A 22,197-nucleotide genomic window follows, 5' to 3' on the forward strand; every position below is an offset into this window, starting at 1 on the left:
TATCTTAACTCTGAGTTCACTGGTTATTGATCTTTCTTTCAATGGAAACGGTTCTTCCTATCTACTCTTAACAAAACCCTTTGTAATTTTGAACTATTCTATTAAATCTCCCCATATCCTTCCCTGCTGTAAAATGAACTATCTAAGCTTCTTCACTCTCCACGTAAGTGAAGTCCCTTACCCTGGACCATTATAGTAAATCTCTGCACCCTGTCCAAGGCATTCGCATCTATTTAGTTTATTTTGCCTCACTTCATCCTTCTGACCAAAATACATCACTGGTCAGTTCCAAATTGAATGAATAGTGTGAATCTGGGGGAAGGAAGAAAAAAGCATTTATATAGCACCAATCATATGCTTTGGATTTTCCAAAGCATTTCACAGTCAAAGACTTACTTTTAAAGTGTAATCAGTGTTGCTTCATGCGTGGGAAAAAAAAAGTTATAAGAACATATTGAGGTATGAAAGATAAATGAGATATTAGAATAGAAAATGAAAATGGTGGGACTGATAGGGATTTATACATAGTTTATAGATTTTCTTGGGGGGATAAACGTAGTGGGAGTCATTTTATATCTTCTTATTCGTGAAACCAGCATTTATTGCGCATCCCTAATTGTTCGTAAGGCAGTGGTGAGCTGATTTCTTGAACTGTTGCAGTCCATGTGGTATATACTCCTGCTGTGTTGTTAGATAAGAATTTCCAGCAGAATAATAAAATAAAAGAAAGAAGGCAGAACAGTTGTGCTTTAAACTTCAACTTGAATTTAATTAGCTTTCATTATTGTAGCACTAATTGGTTGATTTTTTTTTCAATGTGTGAGCTGAAAATTTGTGAAATTAGCCAAGACAGAGAGTCATTTCACTGGATCTGCTAGAGGTTGCAAGTGTGGCAGATTTTAAATGCATTTATGTCTCATTTTTGACATTAACTGGTTTCAGGTTTTCAATTCCTTTACGACTTTAGTACCAGTTTACAATTGAGAATTACAGAAACAACAGTTTAGTTGGAGGGAGCCATGAGAAAAGAAAATATTGAGTAAAATATTAAAATTACTTGAAACAATATCCTACAGAGAAAATTATTTGAGGACAGTAGTTTTATTTGTTTTTACTGCTTTGTTTTGTTTTGTTTTGACTGGTTTTCTCCAACACAATCCCATTATTTACCTCTTTTGCTCTTGTGACTCAAAGAATCTTTGAATAGATTTTGAATTCATGAATTTTCAGTTTGTAGTTCAGTGTGTTCACAGTCATGTTATCAAATTTATTTGAACAAATGTCTCAATATTTTTGCGTGGGCATTTTTGATGAATTTTGCTTATGTTATATTGGTGTTTTGATCCATGTGTTAAATTTCATATCTAATGCCACACGACATAGTTATTGTTGTGAGGCTAATGAAGGATCCTATTTAAAACTTCCTGCTATTATGAAAATGGAAGATGTAATGGGAAATTCAAAGAAATTGTTTTTCAATTAAAGAATGGATCTAACTTAGGTTTACAATGTACCCATGCCTGTTACGAGTGCAGGAGTTACAATTATTGATCCTTGTTTGATATTTTTCATGTTACCAGATATCTGCGATTCTTCCCAGATAGTCAGGTAATAATGCTGACCACGCCAGAGGATCCTCAATCCATAGTCCCCCGTTTGTCCGTCAGGTCTCCAAGGTAATAATCAAGTGGTATTCAGAAGTTCAGCGATCAACCATACCATGTGATTCTAAAATGATGCTAATATTTGCAGTCTGCACTGTAAGACAACAGATGTTCATGTTGCATTGTTAGTTCTGTGCATGCTTCAGAGGGAATTTTAACCTCAAAAAGCAAGAAGGTTTGTGTCTGTTAGTGGGATTAAAGTGTTATAAGCCTGCATCCTGGCCCCAACCCCTCCCCTCCAGTCCACCCACTTTCATTTTTAACAAGGACAGGCGACCAACCCACTTCAAGGAGAGCAGGCTGGCATTTTAAATATTGGAATGCAGCTGCGTGCCTCATTTGTATTCACCATTTGAAAGTTCATGGTGGATGGCTGGTGTTCGCGGTCCTCAGTAAACCCACAAGCTAAACCGAGGAGTGGGGATGCTGGATTAGCAGGTAAGTGCTTTTCCACCTACCTGCTAGATTCAGCGTACCTTCCTGGACAACCCCTTGATCAGACAATGTCCCATTTCTCCACCCCGCAGCCCTTCCCCCAAGTCCACCAACTTCCTCCCACCTCACTAAGCTGGTTGGGGTGTAGGCTGCAGGACAAGATAGGCCTTCTCCAGACTTGTCCCTGCCCAACTGCAAGCCAAGCCTCTCAATCTTCTTGGTCTCTGCACTCCATTAGCCTCCACCACACCCTCATCCCCGCTCTAGGTGGGACATTCACCCCTATGTATCAGATCTATCAAATATCCCATGGTATTGCTCATGGTGAATAAGAAGATGCATTGTTATAAGAACAGGGGTGTTGTGTTGTGTAATACATGATGTCAAACCAAATTTCTGTTTTGTCAAATCAAGGATAATAGGAAAAAGTGTGAGACTTGTAGGAGGTACGTGCTATTTATAACACTTTTATGTACTACTCAATTTTCCATGGGTTGTACGCAGGCTGGCAAGACCTAATCCAGAGCTCAGCTCAAGCAGGACTAGCGGGTGGAGGAAGGCGATGAAAGAGGGTGTGGTGAGGAGAGGAGGAAGATGGGAAGAAGGAGAATAAGAGTGGAGGTATGATCTGATTAGGAGTGAGGGAAAAATAAGGAGAGGAAAGGAAGAGGATATACCATACAGGATGTGAAATGAGACAGCAGTTGGAGTGGCAGGTAGGCCATGGAAGTTCTGACAGCTATGAAAAGGATTTAACTGTAAAAGAACACCTTCGGGGCAAGGTTGGTTACTGGATCTAGAGACTGACTGCGGGAAAAGTATAAAGGATAAAGTCTGGGCAGGGTAAGGTGGTGCTTAACCAAGAATAGCATCAATGAGGGCTGAAACTAGAATACCTATGAAAAAGAGTCATCCTAAGAAATATTCTACAGGGTTACCAATTTGATTATATGTTCGAGTGGGCAGGATCGGATTGCTGTCACCAAAATACAGTCGGGGAGAGGGTGGAGAGGCATGCAGACCCAAAATCCCATGAATGGGTGGGGTGAGGTTTGTGCTACTACCAAGGGGCTTAATGGCTGATACCTGTTCTTATGTACATGAACTTTCAAAAGCCATTTGATAAAGTACCACAGATAGACTAGTTAGCAAAATTGAGGCCTGTGGGATTACAGTGGCTCTGTGGATTCAAATTTAACAAAGGGACAGATAGAGAGTAGTAGTGAGCAGTTGTTTTAAAGGTTGAAAGGAAGTATTACAGTGGTGTTCCCCAAGGGTTGATATAACGACCACTGCTCTTTTTGATATGTATTAATGACCTTGGGTATACAAGGAATAATGTCCAAGTATACAGTTCGTACAAAACTTGGAAATCTGAGGAAGATCTTAGCTGAGGAAAACAGGTTGGTGAAATGAGCAGACACATGTCAGATACAATTTAATGCAGAGAGATGTGAAGTGGCTGATTTTGGCAGGACGAATGCTGAGAGACATTATGAACTAAATTATACAATTTTAAAGATGGTGCAGGGACAGAGAGATCTTGTGTAAACGTATGCAAACCCTTGAAAGTGACAGGACAAGTTGAGATGGCTGTTAAATAAGAATATGGGATTCTTGGCTTTATTAATAAATACAGAAGGTACAAAATCAAGGATGTTCTGCCAGTGCTTTCTAAATCGGTTTAGCTCCAGCTAGAACATATGTCTAATTCTGAGCACCACAGTTCAGGAAGGATGTGAAATCCTTGGAGAGGATGCAGAGGCGATTTATTAGAGAGGCACCAGGAATGCAGGACTTCAGTTATGTGGAGAACTGGATAAGTTGGAATTGTTGTCCTTCGAGCAGAGAAGGTTATGGGTATACTTAATAGAAGTGTTCAAAATAATGAAGGGTTTTAATGGAGTAAATAATGTGAAATTTTCGTTGGCAGAAGGGTCAGTAACTCAAACACACAGATTTAGGGTAATTGGCAGAAGAACCAAAAGCAATATAAGGAAGCATTTTTTCTCTCTCACAGTGAGCTGTGATTATCTGGAAAGCACTATCTAAGAGGGTGGTGGAGGCAGATTCAATAATAACTTCAAAGTAGTAATTGATAAATGCTTGTAGGGGAAACATTTGTAGGGCTGAGGGAAAAGGGCAGGGGAATGAAATTGTTTGATCACTCAAAGAGCTAGCACAGTCAGGATGTGTCAATTAGCTGCCTTCTGTGCCATATCTATTAAATAAAGGAATTCTGGGCGAACTCCAGAAGTATAATAACCTGACTCTTCCTTTTGTGCATTTCGAACATGTTATATTTTAATTTTCTTTCTATTTTACTGATGGAGTATGATGCAAATTAGTTTTAGAAATTTGAAACTAAAGTATTTGCTGCCCATCAAGATGTTTGAGCAATAGTTGGAAAGTAGACAGACCGATTAACTGAACGAAAGTGGTTTTTAAAGCCAAGTCACATGCATTAGTTTCATTTGTGCTGACATGATTTGTGAATTAGTCTCATGGAAGTTTTTGGGAGTGGCTCATTCATGAGCATTCTTTCTACTTCACCTTAGAATGGATGCTGTCCTCTTTGGTCATTATCGGCTCTCGCAAGAAACAGATAACCAAACCAAAGTATTTGCTGTCCTGGCTAAGAAGAAGAAGGAGGAGGTAGGTAGTGGATGACTGAGTGACTGGAGTTGTACCATTCTACAGATGAAAAACAGAAAATGATTTTTAGAAATCAATGGATGTGGCATAAATTTTCATTTGTTTCAAAAAGTAATTACATAACTTCACGATTTGAGAAACAATAACTAAGAAATATTCAAAGAAAAGGAGTAATTAACTGTTAGTTTAGAAATTTTAAGACACAGTTAACACAATGGATCAGTGGCACTCATTAAAGAGCAAGAAGGCCTCAAATTCAGTCCCTTTCTGTGTTATTGGAGCTAGTATCTGATGGAACAGCTGGACTGCCTTTATCCTCATTGTCAGGTTAGGAAAGTCAGCCTTGATATTCCAGATCTTGAACTTTCTGTACCGAGAAGTGTCTTCGATGTTCATATTAGTTACATGATGGTAATGACAATAATAGAGAATCAAACCATTGGATAGAATTCCTTCAGGTTGAGTAGCCTGACTATGACTGCTAGTTGGGTATTATTTTTGAAAATGATAGTAGCTAGAAAAGTAGAGAGGTTAAGATTAGGAATTTCCTCTGAGCATTTCACAATCTGCTGCTGTTAATTCCTTAGTGACCAAGCTGGAGCAGCTTCAAGGAAACTCCCAGCCCAGGAAGAGAAAGAAAATAACTTGTGTGTTATATTGTATTCCTTTAACGTTTTCATCATTGCAAATGTTAATAGTCTTTTTTTTTACATTTACCTTGTTATAATTATTGTAAACATAGTTTCAGGAATTCTTGTAGTTAAAGAATGGCAAATATAAATCAGCATTTTTGTCCTTTTTCAAAGGAAATGTTAATTTTTTTTAAATGTGATTTGTGTTCTCCTTTGTTAAACAGAAGGTTGCAGAGTATCAGAAATACAGATATCATCGGCGCACTCTTGCTTCTGCTCCTGAGACAGAGCATAGTTTTCACGTGGGATTACAACTATGTTCCAGTGGTCGACAGCGATTTAACAAACTTGTTTGGCTTCACCACTCATGCCTGATTACCTATAAGTGAGTATTAGTGTGCTGCTGCAATAATTGGTATAATTTTATAATAATCCTTAAAGTGGATATTTTCAGCAGTTTGCCTCTGAGAAGCTATCACTTGAAAGCACTGAATCTTCCTGGGGTGTGATTCCATGCAGTCTGCTGCCTACCAGTAAGTGTCTGTTCCTCATGATTGCATCCAGACAGTTAGTAAGCCATTCGCCAGAGACTGGGGAGATAAAGGCATGTTCCAGTACTTACCTGACATCCAGTAATGGACACTTCATAGCAGAAGTCACTGGACAAAGACAGTATGAGAATCCAGCATTGTAAAATGCTTAGTTTTCCAGAAGATGGCCTATAGCCTAAAGAAAACTCACTTAACTTTACGTTAAATAGTCTGAAATGTCTTTCACCCACAACTAGAGTGAGCCAACTTTGACCAGAATTAAAATGCCTGTTGAATAAGCCCCCATGACACCAGAAGGTGACTGCCACATGATGGGACTGTTGCCATGTGGTGTAGAAGGACTAGCTCTTCCATGACATCAGTAGTTTGAATTTTAGAGCAGGAAGAGAAGCCAGCACCTTCAAAAATCCATGCATATGAACTCCCGCCCCACCCTGGTCCTCTGTTCCTGCACACTCTTTAGATTTGTGCCATTGAGTCTTTATTCCCTTTCCCTATCCCTTCTGCTAAGATGCATTACTTCACACTTCTGTTTATTAAATTCCATCTGCCACTTGCCTGCCCATTTTGCTAGTCCAACTATGTCCTGTTGCAGCCAGTGGCATCATCCTCACTTTTTGCCACATCTCCATGTTTGGTATCATCTTCAAATTTTATTCTATTTTAATATCCAAGCTATTTATAAAAACAGTGGTCCTAGCACTGAATCTTAGAGAACACCACTGAACTTGAGCCAGTTGTTTTATCCAAGCTAACACTGACCCTTCTATTCCATGAGCTTCAATTTTGTTCTTTTATGTAGCTCTTTGTCACTTTCTTAAAATCCATATAGACAACATCAATTGCATTCCCTTCATCTAATCTCTCTGTTACTTCATCAAAAACTTCAATTAGATTGGGCAAACATAATCTGCCTTTTACAAATCGGTGCTGGCTCTCCTTAACCAACTCAAATTTCTCCAAGTACCAATTGATTGCTTTTTGCCTGATTGTTGTTTCTAAAACCTTACCCACCCTGATGTTAAACTGACTCATCTAGAAAGTTGTCCTGCATGTACTTTCCACTTTGACCACAGGCATTACTTATGTTCCAGATCACGATGGAATACTTTAAATCAACAAACATTGTTGCCCTGTTTTTCTTATATATCTCCCTTAAGTAAGTGGAGATTATCCCCTCTTCTTTTGACTCCACTGTTTGATGGCTTATAATGTACACCAAGGGAGGCACCATTTCTTAAATGTATCCATTTGGATTCTTAATACACCCCCCTGCACATGATTAAGTTAGACAGAATCCAGTAACACCACCATTATACACTTTTTTTTCCCTCTCCTTTTCTCTCTCGCTCTCTCTCCCTCTTGAAATGTTGTGGCCAAGAATGCTAAGTTCCTAGTCTTGTTCAAATTTCAGCCATTTCTCTATTATAGCTACTACTTTATTAACGATTCCAACTCTCCAATAATGTTTTGAATATTTGTGCATTCACATAAATACCACTCAACCTGACTTTAGCTTCTGCTTAGAGCATTGACCCCTATTCTGATTTCTAGTTTCTCATTTAAGTTTTTGATATAACTTGTCCTCCTGCAACAAGTTTTCTTTTATCTCACTAGCTCATATACTTTCCCTTTTACTTCTATCTGCTAAGCCTTTCATTTCTGTCACAATAGCTTAATTAATCTTACTCCCTACCAGCAGTTTCATACCTAGACTTCCCCCAAGATTCTGCCATACTATGTTTAAACCTATCCCCCACTGCTTTTATTTAATCTCTGAAAAAGGAGTTTGATGCTTTTTCAATTCAGGTAAAGTCCATTCCATTGGTATAGCATTCTCCTGTACCAGAAATTGCTCCAATTCCTCAAGAATATAATTTCTTCCCTCCTTCAGCCATGCAATGACTCTACTTTTATTAACCCATTTAGCAAGTGCTACAGATAACATTTACAATCCTTAAGGTCTGACAGCACAGCGGGGTGACCAACCGTCCATTATTTTACAGAATCGACCCATAATTTAGCTGATTGTCACACGTCCCATACTGTTTCTCCCTCCGTCACCATTTGCCCCATATTTCTGGAGGAGTGACAGGGAACTGCTGGGCAGTCTCCTCTTGTAGTTGCCCTTGTACCTTTGGTGCTTGTGCATGCCGTGGCATCAGCCCACTTGGCCACGACTCAGGATTGGAGCCAAGGAACCTGGGGGAGGAGCAGAGGACCCACTGAAAACTGAGTTAAGGGGAGGGCAGTCCGGCAGCCCAAAGCGGGGGTTGGGGGGACGGGGGTTGTCACTCAGTCCCAAGTCTCGTGCAGGAGGGACATTCAGCCCCGAGCCTTGGGCAGTTGGGGGTCAATTAGGCCTGAGTCTAAGGCGGGAGGTAGGCTGTAAGTAAAAGTATATGTGGAATGTTGCAAAGAACCTAATCCCTGCCACTCTACACTCTGTAGTTTCCCCCGCGTCAACTCCCTCCCTCCCCCCCCCCCCGCCCCCCCCCCCCCCCCCCCCTCCAAGGCAGCCCCTGTCGTCGAAGTTTTCTCTTTTCTTTTTTTATTTCCTCAGAGTTGGTTTCCTTGCAGTGCAATGTTAAATTTGTGGTTGACAAGTTATCAGCATGCATGTAGAATGTGCAAATGACACTACAGGAAAAAGCTGGATGAAGGATGGGGCGCACGAGAATCAATCATTCGGGAACTCCAGAGTGACTATTTGGAGCAGGAAGAGAAACCATTTCTGAATGTGAGCTGGATGCATGGGGCCAGTTAAGAGTGGAGCCATTGAAGACCAGTTTCATGGAGTTGTGAAACAAAGGGGGATGGCATAGGTGTCAAACAAAGCAAATATGTCAGGAATGGAAAATGCCACATTTTCACACTCAGGGATATCATTTGCGACTTTGACCAAAGGACTTTGGGTGTGAGCAGGGCTTTCGTGTCAGGAGTGCAGCACACTACAAGTTGAGTCAATGCAAAGATGATCAGCTTTGCTTGAACACTAAACTTGTACATCTTACAGATACAAGCTGAGTGTCAGTCTTGCTCCTCTTCATTCCGGTGTCAGGTCAGGTCCTTAATCCAGATTCAGGCTGCCTTTGCTCTGTAACTGCAGGTTGCACCCAGAGATTGAAATGTACAAGTACATTTTACAAATTCTAATGCAGGAGCGTACAGATTGTAGATTAATTTTCAAGAAAGCTGGCTCGAGATTTTATACAATACAGTATGGACTTCAAAGGATTTTGTATGCCCTTGTTGGAATGTACCTAGCCTATACTGGAAGTATCCCCTCCTTAAAGAACAGCTTTTGTTCTATGATAGTTTTTTCTGTCAGCCTTTGACTCCATTTTACCCTGGCTAGATCCCCTCTCATCGTGTTGAAGTTAGCTAGCCCTCTACCAATTTAGAAGTTTTACTTTGATTGTTCCTTGCTCTTCTCCATTATTAATCTAAATCTTATGATACCATGCTAACTCTTGGTTTAAATACAGGAATTAATGTTTTATGAAAGAAATTCCATTGAAATATTTCAAAGTTTTAATAGTTACTAACATTTACTAACCTAACACTTGTCTTCATACTTAACTTTCAGGATAATGAGGATAATAATAACAGAATTTGCAAAGTATGTCTAATTTTTAAATTTCATTTTTTAGGTCCACTGGTGAGACTGCTGTTACCACATTTGACATCGATAAAATGTACACACCTTTGTTCTTTGCTCGTGTGAAGAGCTTTACAGCATTTGCTGAAACCCCTCTTTAATTTGATCCAATCTGTCAGTTTAGGGTTTAGATTCATGGCAGAGCACTTTTATCTTCTACCTTTTGCATGAGTGGAATGGCATTAACTCTACAAGAGGAAACTGCTTTCTGAGTTTGTATAGGATATTGCTGAATCAGTGCATTATTTTTAAAGTGCTGGGAGTATTGCAAAAATAAGGTCTGAAATCTCAATCAAAGTTTCAATGTGTTGTGTCACAGATCGATTTCTTTAAGTGATATGCATAAAGAAATTTCAAACATCCGTAATTAGGCTTGGGGTTTAAATATAAATCTTGAGGCTGTTATCATTGGTGGCATTATTTCAATTTTACTGGCAATATCTTGGTACTGTTAGAATTTTTACACCGGGTCACAGAAATGTAACTGTCCATGAACTGTCTCATTTTTACTACAAATGGAATTATTCATGTTATCTGAGACTCTGCAGGAAAGCAGTCATTGTCTCTTCATGTCTTCTGACTTCAAAGCTTTAATGGATTTAGAGATTTTTTTTATTATTTACTTAAACTGAAATTATGTTTGGATAACAGGAAAATAAATGTTTTCTTCCAATTGACTTTGCTGTTTCTTTATTGAATGCTTTCTCGACACTACTAGGCTTGTGGCATTTTAAACATGGTGCAAAAAGCTGGACAATCAGCATCTCAGTGTTTTCTTTTATTTGCTGAATCCCCACACATTTAAAGGCTTGGATGGGCTAAGTCAATCTAATGAGGCAATTCAAATGACTACAAGCACCCCCTAAGAATTTTATATTATGGTTGACTACATGGTTCCCATTTATGCACTCAAAATATCACAAATGCCTCTTTGTGGGGTAAGGGTTTATGGGATTTATTCCCATTTAAAATTTAATTTTTATTCTTTTTACTTTTACAGCAATACAAGTTTTGATTTAAGATTTTTTCAATAGTACTGGTGCAGACTTCTATTATCAACTGCAGTTCTGTGCCTTTCCTTAAATTATTCATGTGTTGTCACTTGGGGAGGCAGTGGCATAACGGTATTGTCACTGGACTAGTATTCCAGGGACCTGGGTTCAAATTCCACCACGGCAGATGGTGAAAATCTGGAATTAAATACTGACCACAACCACTTGGCATATCATAACATTCAAGGCTATGGGCCAAGTGCTGGTAAATGGGATTAGGTAGGTAGGTCAGGTGTTTCTCACGTGTTGGTGCAGATTCGATGGGCCGATGGGCCTCTTCTGCTCTGTGATTCTGATTCTGTGATTCTGACCAGGAAAAACCCATCTGGTTCACTAATGCCCTTTAGGGAAGGAAATCTGGCACCCTAACCTGTTCTGGCCTACATGTGACTCCAGACCCACAACAATGTGGTTGACTCTTAAATGCCCCCTGAACAAGGGCAATAAATGCTGGCCTAGCCGGCGATGCCCACATCCCATGAACAAATAAAAAAAACTGGTGTAAACCAGGCCAAAACTTCAGTGAACTCAATTAATGGCGGACATGACATGCTCCTCTATTACCTTTTACTTGACCTCTCCGACAGAGCTACTGCATCATCCCTTCATATCCTGAAAGGAAGTTTCTGAAGCAGAGTTCCATGCACAATCCTGAAAGCCTAGATATCACATGTCTGAAATGCTCATAAAGCTTTTGTGATAAAACAAATAAGGAACTGCATTCAGAAGGGATGTTACTCTTATAGACATTCACTTTGACAAAATCTTACCCACCAACACTGAGGCACCTGGGTATCATGAAAACCTTTTCTCCCCATTATAATATAGGAGCAGCACCAGCCTTTCAAAGTCTAGGGCCTGAATTTTCTAGGCCCATTGGAGATGGGCTGGGAGGCAGGGGGGCTGGCAATATGGTGGGGGAAGGCTTCAGGAGGGGAGCTTGACATCTTCCTGCTGCCATAACACCAGCAGTGAGAACCTTAGCAGTGTGGCCAACAGCCAGGTGGCTAATTGAGCCACTTAAACTGCTTGATTAAAGGTCACTTCCCAACCCACTGGCATTTTCCCACGTTGGGAAGTTCCACTGCTACTTGGGTGGGTGGGGGAGCTGCCAGGCAAACCCTGGTGGCCTCCCAGTGGGTTCCTGGGAAGGAGGCATCTTCTAAGGGTGCTCCATGGCCCCCAAAGGGATCCCTGTGGCAGTGGCCCCCAAGCTCAAGGTGGCACCGGTACCCGATGAGCTACCTCATTGCCAGGTCCTGAGTGACCCCAGCTGTTTAAAAAATAATCCACCTGCTCTTTGAGGGTGCCCCGGCTTTGAGGCGCTCTCGCCCTGGTGATGCAACTTCAGTAATGGCTGTTGCTCGCGATGGTGATGCTGAGCTGCCAGCCCTCAGTTAAACGCTACCCCAGAGTCCTGCTGTGCCCCCCCCCCCCCACCACCCGGCACCCCCAGAGCGGGGTCACACTCCTGCTTTCACCCCTGACAGTGGAACTTCACCCCCAATAGCAAAATTCAGCCCTGGGCTACCAGCACTGACCAGCTCACCTTAAAAGATGAGTTCTGACCATTTCTGCAATTTAATGTTTTTCAGAGGAAGATTTCAAATTAATGCCAAATTGTCACATTTTTCTCTGTAAATATATGTCCCCAAAAATTTGGATTGACACTGCCAATACTTTTGGCCTTTTGAGGTTGACGGAACAGAAATTTTCATCTAATCAGTTTGAATCCAGAATAGTATGCCATTAACTGCTCTCCAGAATTATTGATACTGCACTTCTGATGAATAATGTGGCATTAGCTTAATAAATGGTGAAAACTGGAACCAGAATAACTTGTTATTGCTATTGTTATGCCATTTAATAAGCATCCAACAACAGCTCTTTAGGACATACAGATTTGATTAAATGCAAACAAACCACCTTCATTAATTTAGAACAAGTGGTAGTGTGTTGCAACAAATTAAATGTAAAAGCAAGCTAATATGAACCCTGGTCCTAACTAAAATTGAGCTCATCAAGAACTTCAGGATATATTCTTAAATTGCTTTACTTGATTGTATTCAAATAGCAATACATCATGTTGCTTTATCCATGTAGATATTTTTAATGGCATCACAACTGTATGAACACAATCTTCAGGCTGATGCTGACATTTGATAACATTTTGTAATATACATTGTGAATTTCAAAATGAAGCATTGTAATAAAACGACACAAAGCAAAGTACTTGTAATCAAAAAAGAGGCACAGAGGCAAATATTTTTAAAAAGGTGATAAATGTCCCTCTTATTAGGGTGGAAAGTTTAGAAGAATGTGCTGTCTGTTTTTGCTGTCTGTGGTGATCAAAAATGATTCCTGTATGACACACGACATAGGTCAAATGTAATAAGAGCACTTGAGACCCTAGTAAAGAAATCCCCAAAGGGGCATCCTTTCATATGTAGTTTGAGAATACAGGTTTCCTAATGTAATTGGGTTTCTGAACAATCAGATATGGATAGTTATGTACTCTTGAATCTTTGTTTTCTTTAATTATCAACCATGCAAAGGCTTTACTTCTGCACAAGATAATCTGCTAGTATATTATAATTAATCCTAAGGTAACGTGTCTGAAAAGCAGGAAACGTTTTACAACCATTAATTCATTGCACCATACATCCTATGTCAGTGACAAATATGTCAGCCACTTATTTTTACATGTGGATGAATGTCATCTGAATTTATGTACATTAATGAACTGAAGGAGTGTTACATTTTATAGAAATTTGATCATAACACAATTGTCAACGTTAATGTGTTTCTGTGCTGCAGAATGTCATACAGGGTACCAGCAAGAATCATGATCTTAGTCATTGTTGATACACTGCAAACATGCTACCATATTCCTCAAACTTCTGAGTTACTATTTTTGATGATTTTTCATGTAAAGCTGATGCAATTTCACCCAATATTTACCATAAAATCTAGAGCAGAAATTTCAGCATGATTTGAACCGATATATGATCTCGTGTTTTTCTTTTGTTTTTCATTAATGTTTAAAAGCATTTTATGTTTGAGTTGATGTTAAAAACTTCCAGTAGGAATGTTAAGTAACTTTCAGTTCATAGATGTTTTAGTTAAGAATCAACAGGTTAAAGAGAAGTCTTATTATTGGTAGAATTGGTATGTTTCTGCCCTCCTCATTTTCTATAGCAGTTAATGGTGATTGTACCTGGAGAGACCCTAAAGTGGATAAATAGCAGCAGGAACATAGGTGCTGTTCTGATTTTGCAGGAACATAGCATCGTATAGATAATCACTATATTCATCCAGGTTGGGCTTAGAGGTCTGGTACATGGTTTTGTTCATGTTGTTTATTGCAGTTTGTGCATTCTGTGTTGGGTCTCTGAGGTTCTTGGGACTGGCATTTTCATTGCAAGGATCTGAAGAACCTTGAGAGTATCTAATAAAAGAGTTGCTGTAAGCATTCTTTCCCAATGTAATTTTATTCCAGTTGGGATACTCTCCACACTCAAAATTTGTACTGCAGTTTGTTCCTGGGCCACCATAATTCCCAGGATTATGGCACCCTGCACTAAATTGTGTACATCTACCATAGAATCTGCTGATATCCATTTCGCAATGCGGATCATAAAGGTAGGTGGGCTTTCCGAAGTCATGCCCATTCGGATATGATAAACATGGACTAGCAGAGATGTTCTCAACTGCCACACAATCTTCGAGATTTCCATTTACATAGAGATTGGACAAAATACTTTTTGGATTAGAGGTAAATGTTGGCAGAGATCCTTCATTTTCAATTGCCCCTGTTAACAGCTGAACAAACAAAATATATGATAAGTAATAATTTGGCATACAATTTATAACAATGACAATTACATTTATATAGCATTTTTTACATAAAAGAATTTAGTAAACTGATTCGATGAGCAAAAGAGATATCAGCAGAGGTGATGGAAAAAAGGTAGATTTTAAGAAGGGCCTTAAAGAAGGAGAATAGGCAGAGAGGTTTCAGGAGGAATTTCCAGAGCATGTGTTCTGGAAGCCAAAGTGGCAGGGGAATGGGCAGGGGGTGCATAAAAGGTCAGAGTCCAAAGTATGGAGACTTTGGTGGGAATGTTGTTATGCTGGAGAAGGTTACTAAGAACGGGAGAGAGAGAGAGAGGCCGTGAAGGGATTCCAATATGAGGTTGAAAACTTTAGGTTTGAGGCATTGAGAGACTAGAAACTGATATGAACTGGGAAATGAGCAAGTGGGGGCTTGCTGTGCGATAGAATATAGACTGCAAAGTTTTGGTTGTTAAAATTTATGACGGATAGGATGAGAGGCTGTCCAGAAATCATTGTGATGCAGAGGGCAAAGGGCAGTCCAAATAGTGTGCATAAGATCAACCAACACATATTTGCTTGATTCTATAACTTGTGCAACATTAAGATCTCAATATTGCTTTGCCTGGTTTTTGATGTCTTAAAAATGAACCACCTCTTTTCACCCATTTTCCCTGTCAATTGTATTTTCGAAGTAATGCAATAGATCTACTAAAACCTTAACTAATTATATACCATGCAATATACTCAATCTTAAGGGAAAAAACTCAGTAGTAGTTGCCCAGAATATAAAGTAGGTATCACATCTTAAGTCCTAGCTGCTCATTCAAGTTAAACCTTTGATGTGCAATTTTAGTGTTGTTCAAGCATCGCTGGTTCAGTGTTCCTTTGTTAGCTGTAAAATTAATGCCCTGTGCTATTTTATAAGCCAGGGCCCTTTGATATAAGTTGCATTTTAATGTGATAAATCTTGCTGTGATAATGTTTAGGATTGGATTAGTGCTTTTCTTCCTGTCCATTGAATGTTCTGACTGATTTAGTTGTTAAACATTTTGGCAGGCTACCAAGTTGATGGCAAGAGACTGCTCATTGAAAGCAAGCCATTTTAAACCACTGTCTCAAGTGAGATTGACTCAATGACAGTATCTTCACTTGTGAAACAAAGCTGGCTATATTTATCTTGCCCATTGTTGGCATCAAGATATCCTAATTATACTGTTTCCACATTGGTTTCCCCACCACTTGTGCTGAACAGTTAACAGCAATGCACACGGTACCTGCAGTTCCCTTTTGTCTTTATAACAACCATTTTCAGCATATGGTCTTTTTTTGTTGATTGATCTCCTTGCTTCAGCTTCTGTCTTTGTTTCTGGTCTGGGGTGATCATGTACACCTTTTGCCTGCCAAGAAATGAAATTGAGTGCATAAAATATGTAATGGCATTTTAGATGTTATTCCAATGAATTTAGTTTCAAGTGCCAGGCACTTCCAGATGAAAAATCTGCCGGGCTATATTACATACAACTGTTTTGTCTTGATGATCAGCTCTATATTATCACTTGATGAAGTTCAAATGATTATGTCATGATTATTAACTTTTCAATGTGAATACTGTCAGGCATAAACTAGATTTGGGTCCCAATATTCCCCATGACAAATTACAAAATATATACCCAAAGTTGAATAAAACCATGAAGACGCTACCTGCCCCAGAATTCTTGGAGTTTTCAACCTATCACAGGATGGTTTCTGCAATTAAACTAACTGAAGAATAAAAAACTTTTGTTGGCAGGGAACTGGTTTCCAAAGTTGCCCAAAAATAGGCATCTTATCAATTTCATTAGCTTTCAGCTTTCTCAAAATTGAAAATAGAAGCACAGAAACAGAACTCAATGGACCATTGACTTATGATGTCTCTCCGCAAGTTACTCTGAAGGACCAATGACCTAAATACTAATGCTAGAATAAGGGCTACAATGTATTTTGGAAATGTATGGTGGAGGGAGAAAACCTGAGTTAAAGGGATCACCTTGAATTGGCAATTTATTCTGTTGACATTTAACCTTAGCAACTTACATTTTCTATGTGGAACTGAAAGCATCTTTAAAACTAGGTCAATTGTCTAAATATGAGGAATTAATGGATATCTTTTACTTCCATTTTTTGAGCTATGTTCTAGGATATCCCAATTTTCTGATGATTATAAAATACTAGGAATGTAACCTATAGTATAAAGGGTTAACAAAGTGGATATGCTAATATATGTCATAGATGATGATGTATCACTAATATCAATCAGCCATGTGTTAGACTCGGGAGAGAGAGATTGGAACACCATGCTCAGGAGCAAAATGTCTGCTCTATTTAAATGTAGTAGTAATAAACAAGTGTTAAGCAAAGTACCAGAGTCTGACTACATTCTGTGCAGTAACCAAGAACCACGCCTAGGAACCAGCAGTGGAGATATCAATGTAAAAAATAAGTTGGTGCTATCAATGGAATGACAGCGTGAAGAAAAACTTGATAGCAGCTCCTACTTATAACCTGATGGAAGGAGGAGGCAAACTGGAGAGAGGTAACAATGACCATATCCAGTGAGCATTCCCTGCCCTTACCCACCTATTTGACTGCCTCAAAAGCCCACAGAGAGGCCAGAAATGGGGGCTGTGGAAACACCATTTCCTTCAGTATCGAACAACATTGGGCCTTCACGCAAAAAAGCAAAATCAAGTCAGTTCCTTTCTTTATTCTATAGGTTCAGTAGCAGACGATGTTCTCCTGAGGCAGAGAGTAGAAGAGTCCAGCGTGGACTTTGAGACTGTTTTCAAAGCCTTTGACACATATCGTAGCCTGAAGTGAAACTTAATAATAGAGCAAGCACATTTTAACCAAAGGTCCCAGTAACTTGGGGAATCAATTGAATTACTTCTGACCGGCCTATATCGCCTAGCTGCTACTTGAAAACACAGAGTGCTGAAGGACAAGCTAATCCACGATCGCATAGTCATGGACGTCCAAGATGAAAAACTCTGACTTACTGCAGACCAAAAGATGACCTTACTTTAGATCATGTAGTCCGGTATGCAAGACAGGCCAGGCTATAATTTGGTGCGACTCTGAAGCTTCGTGTGAATCCATTGACTAGGTAGTCCCACGGGCAGTGGCCCCATCCACATGAAAGCCTGCCAAGCTGGGAAAAAGGACAAGAAACTCCATGGAAGCAGCCATTTGAGGTGCAAAGAATCAACACCAGTGCCAAGACTGCCCAACAGGGGGCATGGAATACTTCCAGCGCAGGATAACTGGACATTTCAAGTGATTCTACAAATCCAACAACTTTAATCGAGGTAGAAGACCAGTAGGTATTTATGAAACAATCTACATCTAAGAAATTGGAAATCAACACAATGACAAAATTACAGTTTCTAGGGGAAGTTAATTGGCTTGATCCAGCAAATTAAAGGCTTCGATATCACCTTAAAATGGATACTGAAGCTGGCGATGATCTAGACTGCTTCAGACAATACCCCTTCACCCATCAGATATCAAATTGCAAGGCCCAGGTGGAACAAGCCTTCCAATCAAAGGCAGGAGAATTCCTCCTCTCGTTACAAGGGGCAACAGATTGTTGATTCTCTCTACATTGTCCACAATCAACACACATTGTTATTGAGTGGAGATATTGGTGTACTTCTAAGAATTCTGGAAAAATCCCCAGATGATGTCCAGCATTTGGACAACTCAATGTCTTTCATAGAACAATCTTCAACCTTTTGTTCAGAACCTTGAATAAGCCTCCTTATTCAATCAGCAGTGAGACATCAACAACTACACCCCAGGTGGAGATTGCAGTTATGAATTTCTCAGTTCTTCGTGAAGTTAGGCCAGTGGTGGTGATACAGAAGGCACTGGTGACTATCTGCATGAAGACCTGCTGGACCTAAGCTGGATCTTTGCAGAAAAAAGTGATGAAGAAGAAGCCGTTGCAGTCTGTTGAGGATGAGGTCCTAGAGGTTGGTCAGTCTTTCCAATTGATACATGAAGTCTTTGATGCCTTTTTTGAGAAGCTGTGTTTCTAATAGCTGAGCAGCATTCAGATCTTTATTCTACTAAACTTATCAATGTAATACCTAGTCTATCACTGGTTGTCCATTAAGTGTCTTCCAGGGAGAATGTCTTGTCTGATTCCATGTTAGAGTTCATGGGGGATGCTTCCAGGAGTAAAAGTCAATTGAAGCCCATACGTCAGTCCCCGCTGAAAATCACCTTCCCTCTAGTGCTATATATCAGCACAAGCTGTGACAGAATCTTTAGCCCTTCTAAAGCTTTACAATCCCATACAACAAACTTGTCTCTGAATTATTCATCTACAGAAAATTCATCTTCATTTTGTTGTTGAAATTTGTTCCATTGCAGGAGATGGTACTGTCTTGTCTCCATATCCTCAGTAATTTTTCCTATTGCCCAGAGTGGTGCACGCTCACACAGAGAAAGATTTGGCTGTCTTACACTGCCTACTGAAAATGGATAGTCCTTCTGGAAAACACCTCTCCCTCTATTCCTGAAAGGCTTTCTAGAATTTTGTCGTTTTCTTTCTCCCTTTGTCCTAGAGATTCATTGGAATCTCAAATCTTCAATACCTTTTCCAGCTTCGATAATTTGAGTAATACAGCTGTGAGAGTCTTCACTGGAGTTGAAGATCATCCATCTTCTGAAGGTCCTCTGTGTTCGTCAAGGGAGCGGGAAGCTTCTCAGAGAATCCTGACTTCTTCTCTTCTAAGTCCCAGGGCATCCAAAGGTTGATACCTTTCACTGTCTCTTGGATCCATCTTTCATTACAAATGACTCACTGTCCTTGCAGTTCAGTAGTCCTGAAACCTACACTCTGCTTACCAGCCATGCTGCTAAATTGCTGCCCCATTCTGCTGATGATGATGTCCTCCAAGACAAAGAAAAATCCCACATGTCTCCAAGGCGTCTTCCCTAAGGGCTGAGAATACTGTGGGAGACTGAATCCCACAGGACTGTGACCTGGGGAGGGGGAAGAGTAGGCGTGGATTTGGGTAGAATCTGTAGTTGTGAAAAGGGAGTTACAGAAATGCAGTGCAAATAGTTAGACATAGAATTGTCCCAAATTTGCACTAAGTGAAGAAATGGCTGTGAAAGGCGATGTTTTACCTGCCGGTCGCAATGGCAGGTTTTGCACCGTATCACCCGCTTCCCACCTCGTTAATTATGCAGCCACAGGAAACACGCCATCTTGCTGGCGGGCAGCCTCTGAATTGCTCATCTCGCCATTATCTCGCCGTTTACCTCATTCAAAGTGCCATATCTAAAGTGCAGCTGCGCGCACACTGCTCAATGCTTGCAGCCCAGGACTGTTCCAGTGAAGACATGGCCCTGAAAGCCAAGAAGAATTCAGTGACCCATCACTGGAATGCTTTTTGGAGGCCCGCTGTGATGTCCTCCACCCCCGCTCTGGGTGCAGGAGGTCCAGCAATCTCACCACTCCGGCTTGGGAAGTAGTGGCAGTGGTGATCAGTGCCAACGCTGCATAGGAGAGGTTGGCCATCCAGTGCAGATGGAGGATGAATGATTTCACCCATGCCGCCATTGTAAAGCAACCATCTCAGCACTCTAAACTCACATACTCACAAGGCCATCACACTTTCACAGGCACCTCACTCACTGCCAGCTCAAGGGACATCACCACTCTCTCTCTCTCTCTCTCACACCCTTGCATCTTGATCTGGCCTCATCTCCTCTGGAGACTGCTTCCTCAGTGCTCACCATCTTGAGGCCACTTACACAGGTCAACATGTGCCCTCACCACACACCTTGGGACAGCCCTTCCCCATTGAAAAGCCATTCCCACTTTATGGCTGATCGGGTAGGTAGAGATCTGCCCATGAGCCCTCCCTAAAAGTGATGTACTGCCTGCAAAGCCTGGCACTGATGACTGCGAGTGCTGCCCGAAGCAAGACAGGCAAACAAACCTCGAAGTCCCAAGCAAAGTGTAGCTCAACAGGTGCATGCCGCTTATGTGCAATTGTGAAACACATCGGTATGGGTGCCTGGTTGATCCACGGAATGATACTGGCAAGCCAGGGCTTGTAATAAGATGATAAAGTAATGAAATTAGGTTCCCAATGTGCAGCAGTGGGAAACGTGGCCCGCCATTGACGGGTGGAGCAGATGATCAGAAACTGGTTCAATGATGGCCTAAAACTGATTTTTGGCTTCCTCGCCATATTGCCTGCTCACGCCCGCCATGACACCCACTGCCAACGGGAGCAGAAAATTCTGGCCTATTGTTTCATATTGTTGTCAAAAAGTAGATAGTATACTTTGGGGGGAGGTGGAATATAAAGGCTTAACAGAACAGATATGCTAACGTAAGACATAGATGATGTATCACTGACATCAGTCAGTCATATGTTAGATTCTTGAGAGAGAGAGAGAGGTTGGAACACCATGCCCAGGAGCAACATTCCTACACTAACCTGTTTAGATGTAGTACTAATAAACAAGTGTTAAGCATGTACCAAAGTATGACTACAGTCTCTCCAGTAGCCAAGAACCATGCCTAGAGTCCACAGATCAGAGGGACCATCCAAAACATAAACTTTTATTCCTGACCAGCCAGGATGTCCTGAAAGACTTCAAGGACCTTTGTTGTGCAGAGGCTGAAATAACACCAAATTTGGCCCACACCATTGAAGACCCCCCCCCACCTGTCTGTTGCTCCCAACCAACAAACGTTGTGTGTTACACTGGATTAATTGGCATACCGTGACCAATGCTACAGTTTGTCAAACTTGACTTAACAGGTTACATCAGACATACTGCATAAATCAGATATGTACAGATAAGTCCACTAGAACCATCTAAGGTTATATTAGCAACTCCATCACAAACAGTAGAAATTAAGTAACTGAAAGGTGAAATCAAATTCTTATTAAAAAGGACTTTATCTCCTCACCTCTCAGAAAATTTTAAAGAACTTAATTTATAATTAATTACTGTGACTTAGTGTTCAGTGACTTACATATGCAAATATGACAATCCATTTTGAACATAGCAAGATCTTACGAACAGTAGAAAGATGGCCAATTGATTATTTTGATAGAGTTGATTAAGAGAAGAAAGTTGTCCAGGCCATTGGGAAACATTCCTACTTTTTGAGTTTGTGCCCTTGACTCTTTACTATCCAGTTGCAACAGGCAAATGAGGCCTCAGTTTAATGTCACATCCAAAGGATGACGCCTCCAAGATTGCAAAACTTTCTCAGAACCATCCTAGATTATGTACTCAAATCCCAGAGTGAGGCTCAAGTCTACTACTTTCTGTCTAATGGCCTACACTGACTAAATATGTTGCATCCTGTCATGAATAAAATTTTAAACATGGCTGGGAATTTTTGCAAGTGTTCCTGCTCCATCCTTGTAACTTCAGAAGTGTGGCAAAAACCTCTTTCACATGTGCAAACCATGGCAGCAGCTCTGAGGAAACTAACAGCCATTTACTTATTTGGCAATTTTGTAATCGATATTTAGGGTTTATTCACACTGAATTTATTTTGACTTAGGCTATGAATTTATTCGTACAGTCCTCACCTCTTAGTGTCCATGCTTATCACAAACAGCTGCCTCTATCTGGTCTAGAGCTATGGTGCTGTTTATAATATTAAGGGCACCAGCTATTTCAGACAGT

General features: G+C 40.4%; 2 protein-coding genes across 2 annotated transcripts in view; one reads left to right on the forward strand and one right to left on the reverse strand.

Moving 5' to 3' along the window:
- Positions 1–10,275, forward strand: part of fbxo9 (F-box protein 9) — a 109,561-nt gene extending 99,286 nt beyond the window's left edge. The window contains 4 exon segments of the mRNA XM_078541917.1: positions 1,581–1,676; positions 4,658–4,754; positions 5,611–5,771; positions 9,591–10,275. Coding sequence (XP_078398043.1) covers positions 1,581–1,676; positions 4,658–4,754; positions 5,611–5,771; positions 9,591–9,699 — 463 coding nt within the window. The 3' untranslated portion in view covers positions 9,700–10,275.
- Positions 10,276–13,297: 3,022 nt separating this feature from the next.
- Positions 13,298–22,197, reverse strand: part of LOC144680299 (chorion-specific transcription factor GCMa-like) — a 38,833-nt gene continuing 29,933 nt past the window's right edge. The window contains exons 5-6 of the mRNA XM_078541284.1: positions 15,762–15,884; positions 13,298–14,472 (exon numbers count right to left, since the gene is read on the reverse strand). Of these exons, the coding sequence (XP_078397410.1) occupies positions 13,879–14,472; positions 15,762–15,884 (717 nt within the window). The 3' untranslated portion in view covers positions 13,298–13,878. The remainder of the gene's footprint in view (positions 14,473–15,761; positions 15,885–22,197) is intronic.

This window comes from Cetorhinus maximus, chromosome 5 (assembly GCF_964194155.1).
Source record: "Cetorhinus maximus chromosome 5, sCetMax3.hap1.1, whole genome shotgun sequence".
Taxonomy (NCBI): Eukaryota; Metazoa; Chordata; class Chondrichthyes; order Lamniformes; family Cetorhinidae; genus Cetorhinus; species Cetorhinus maximus.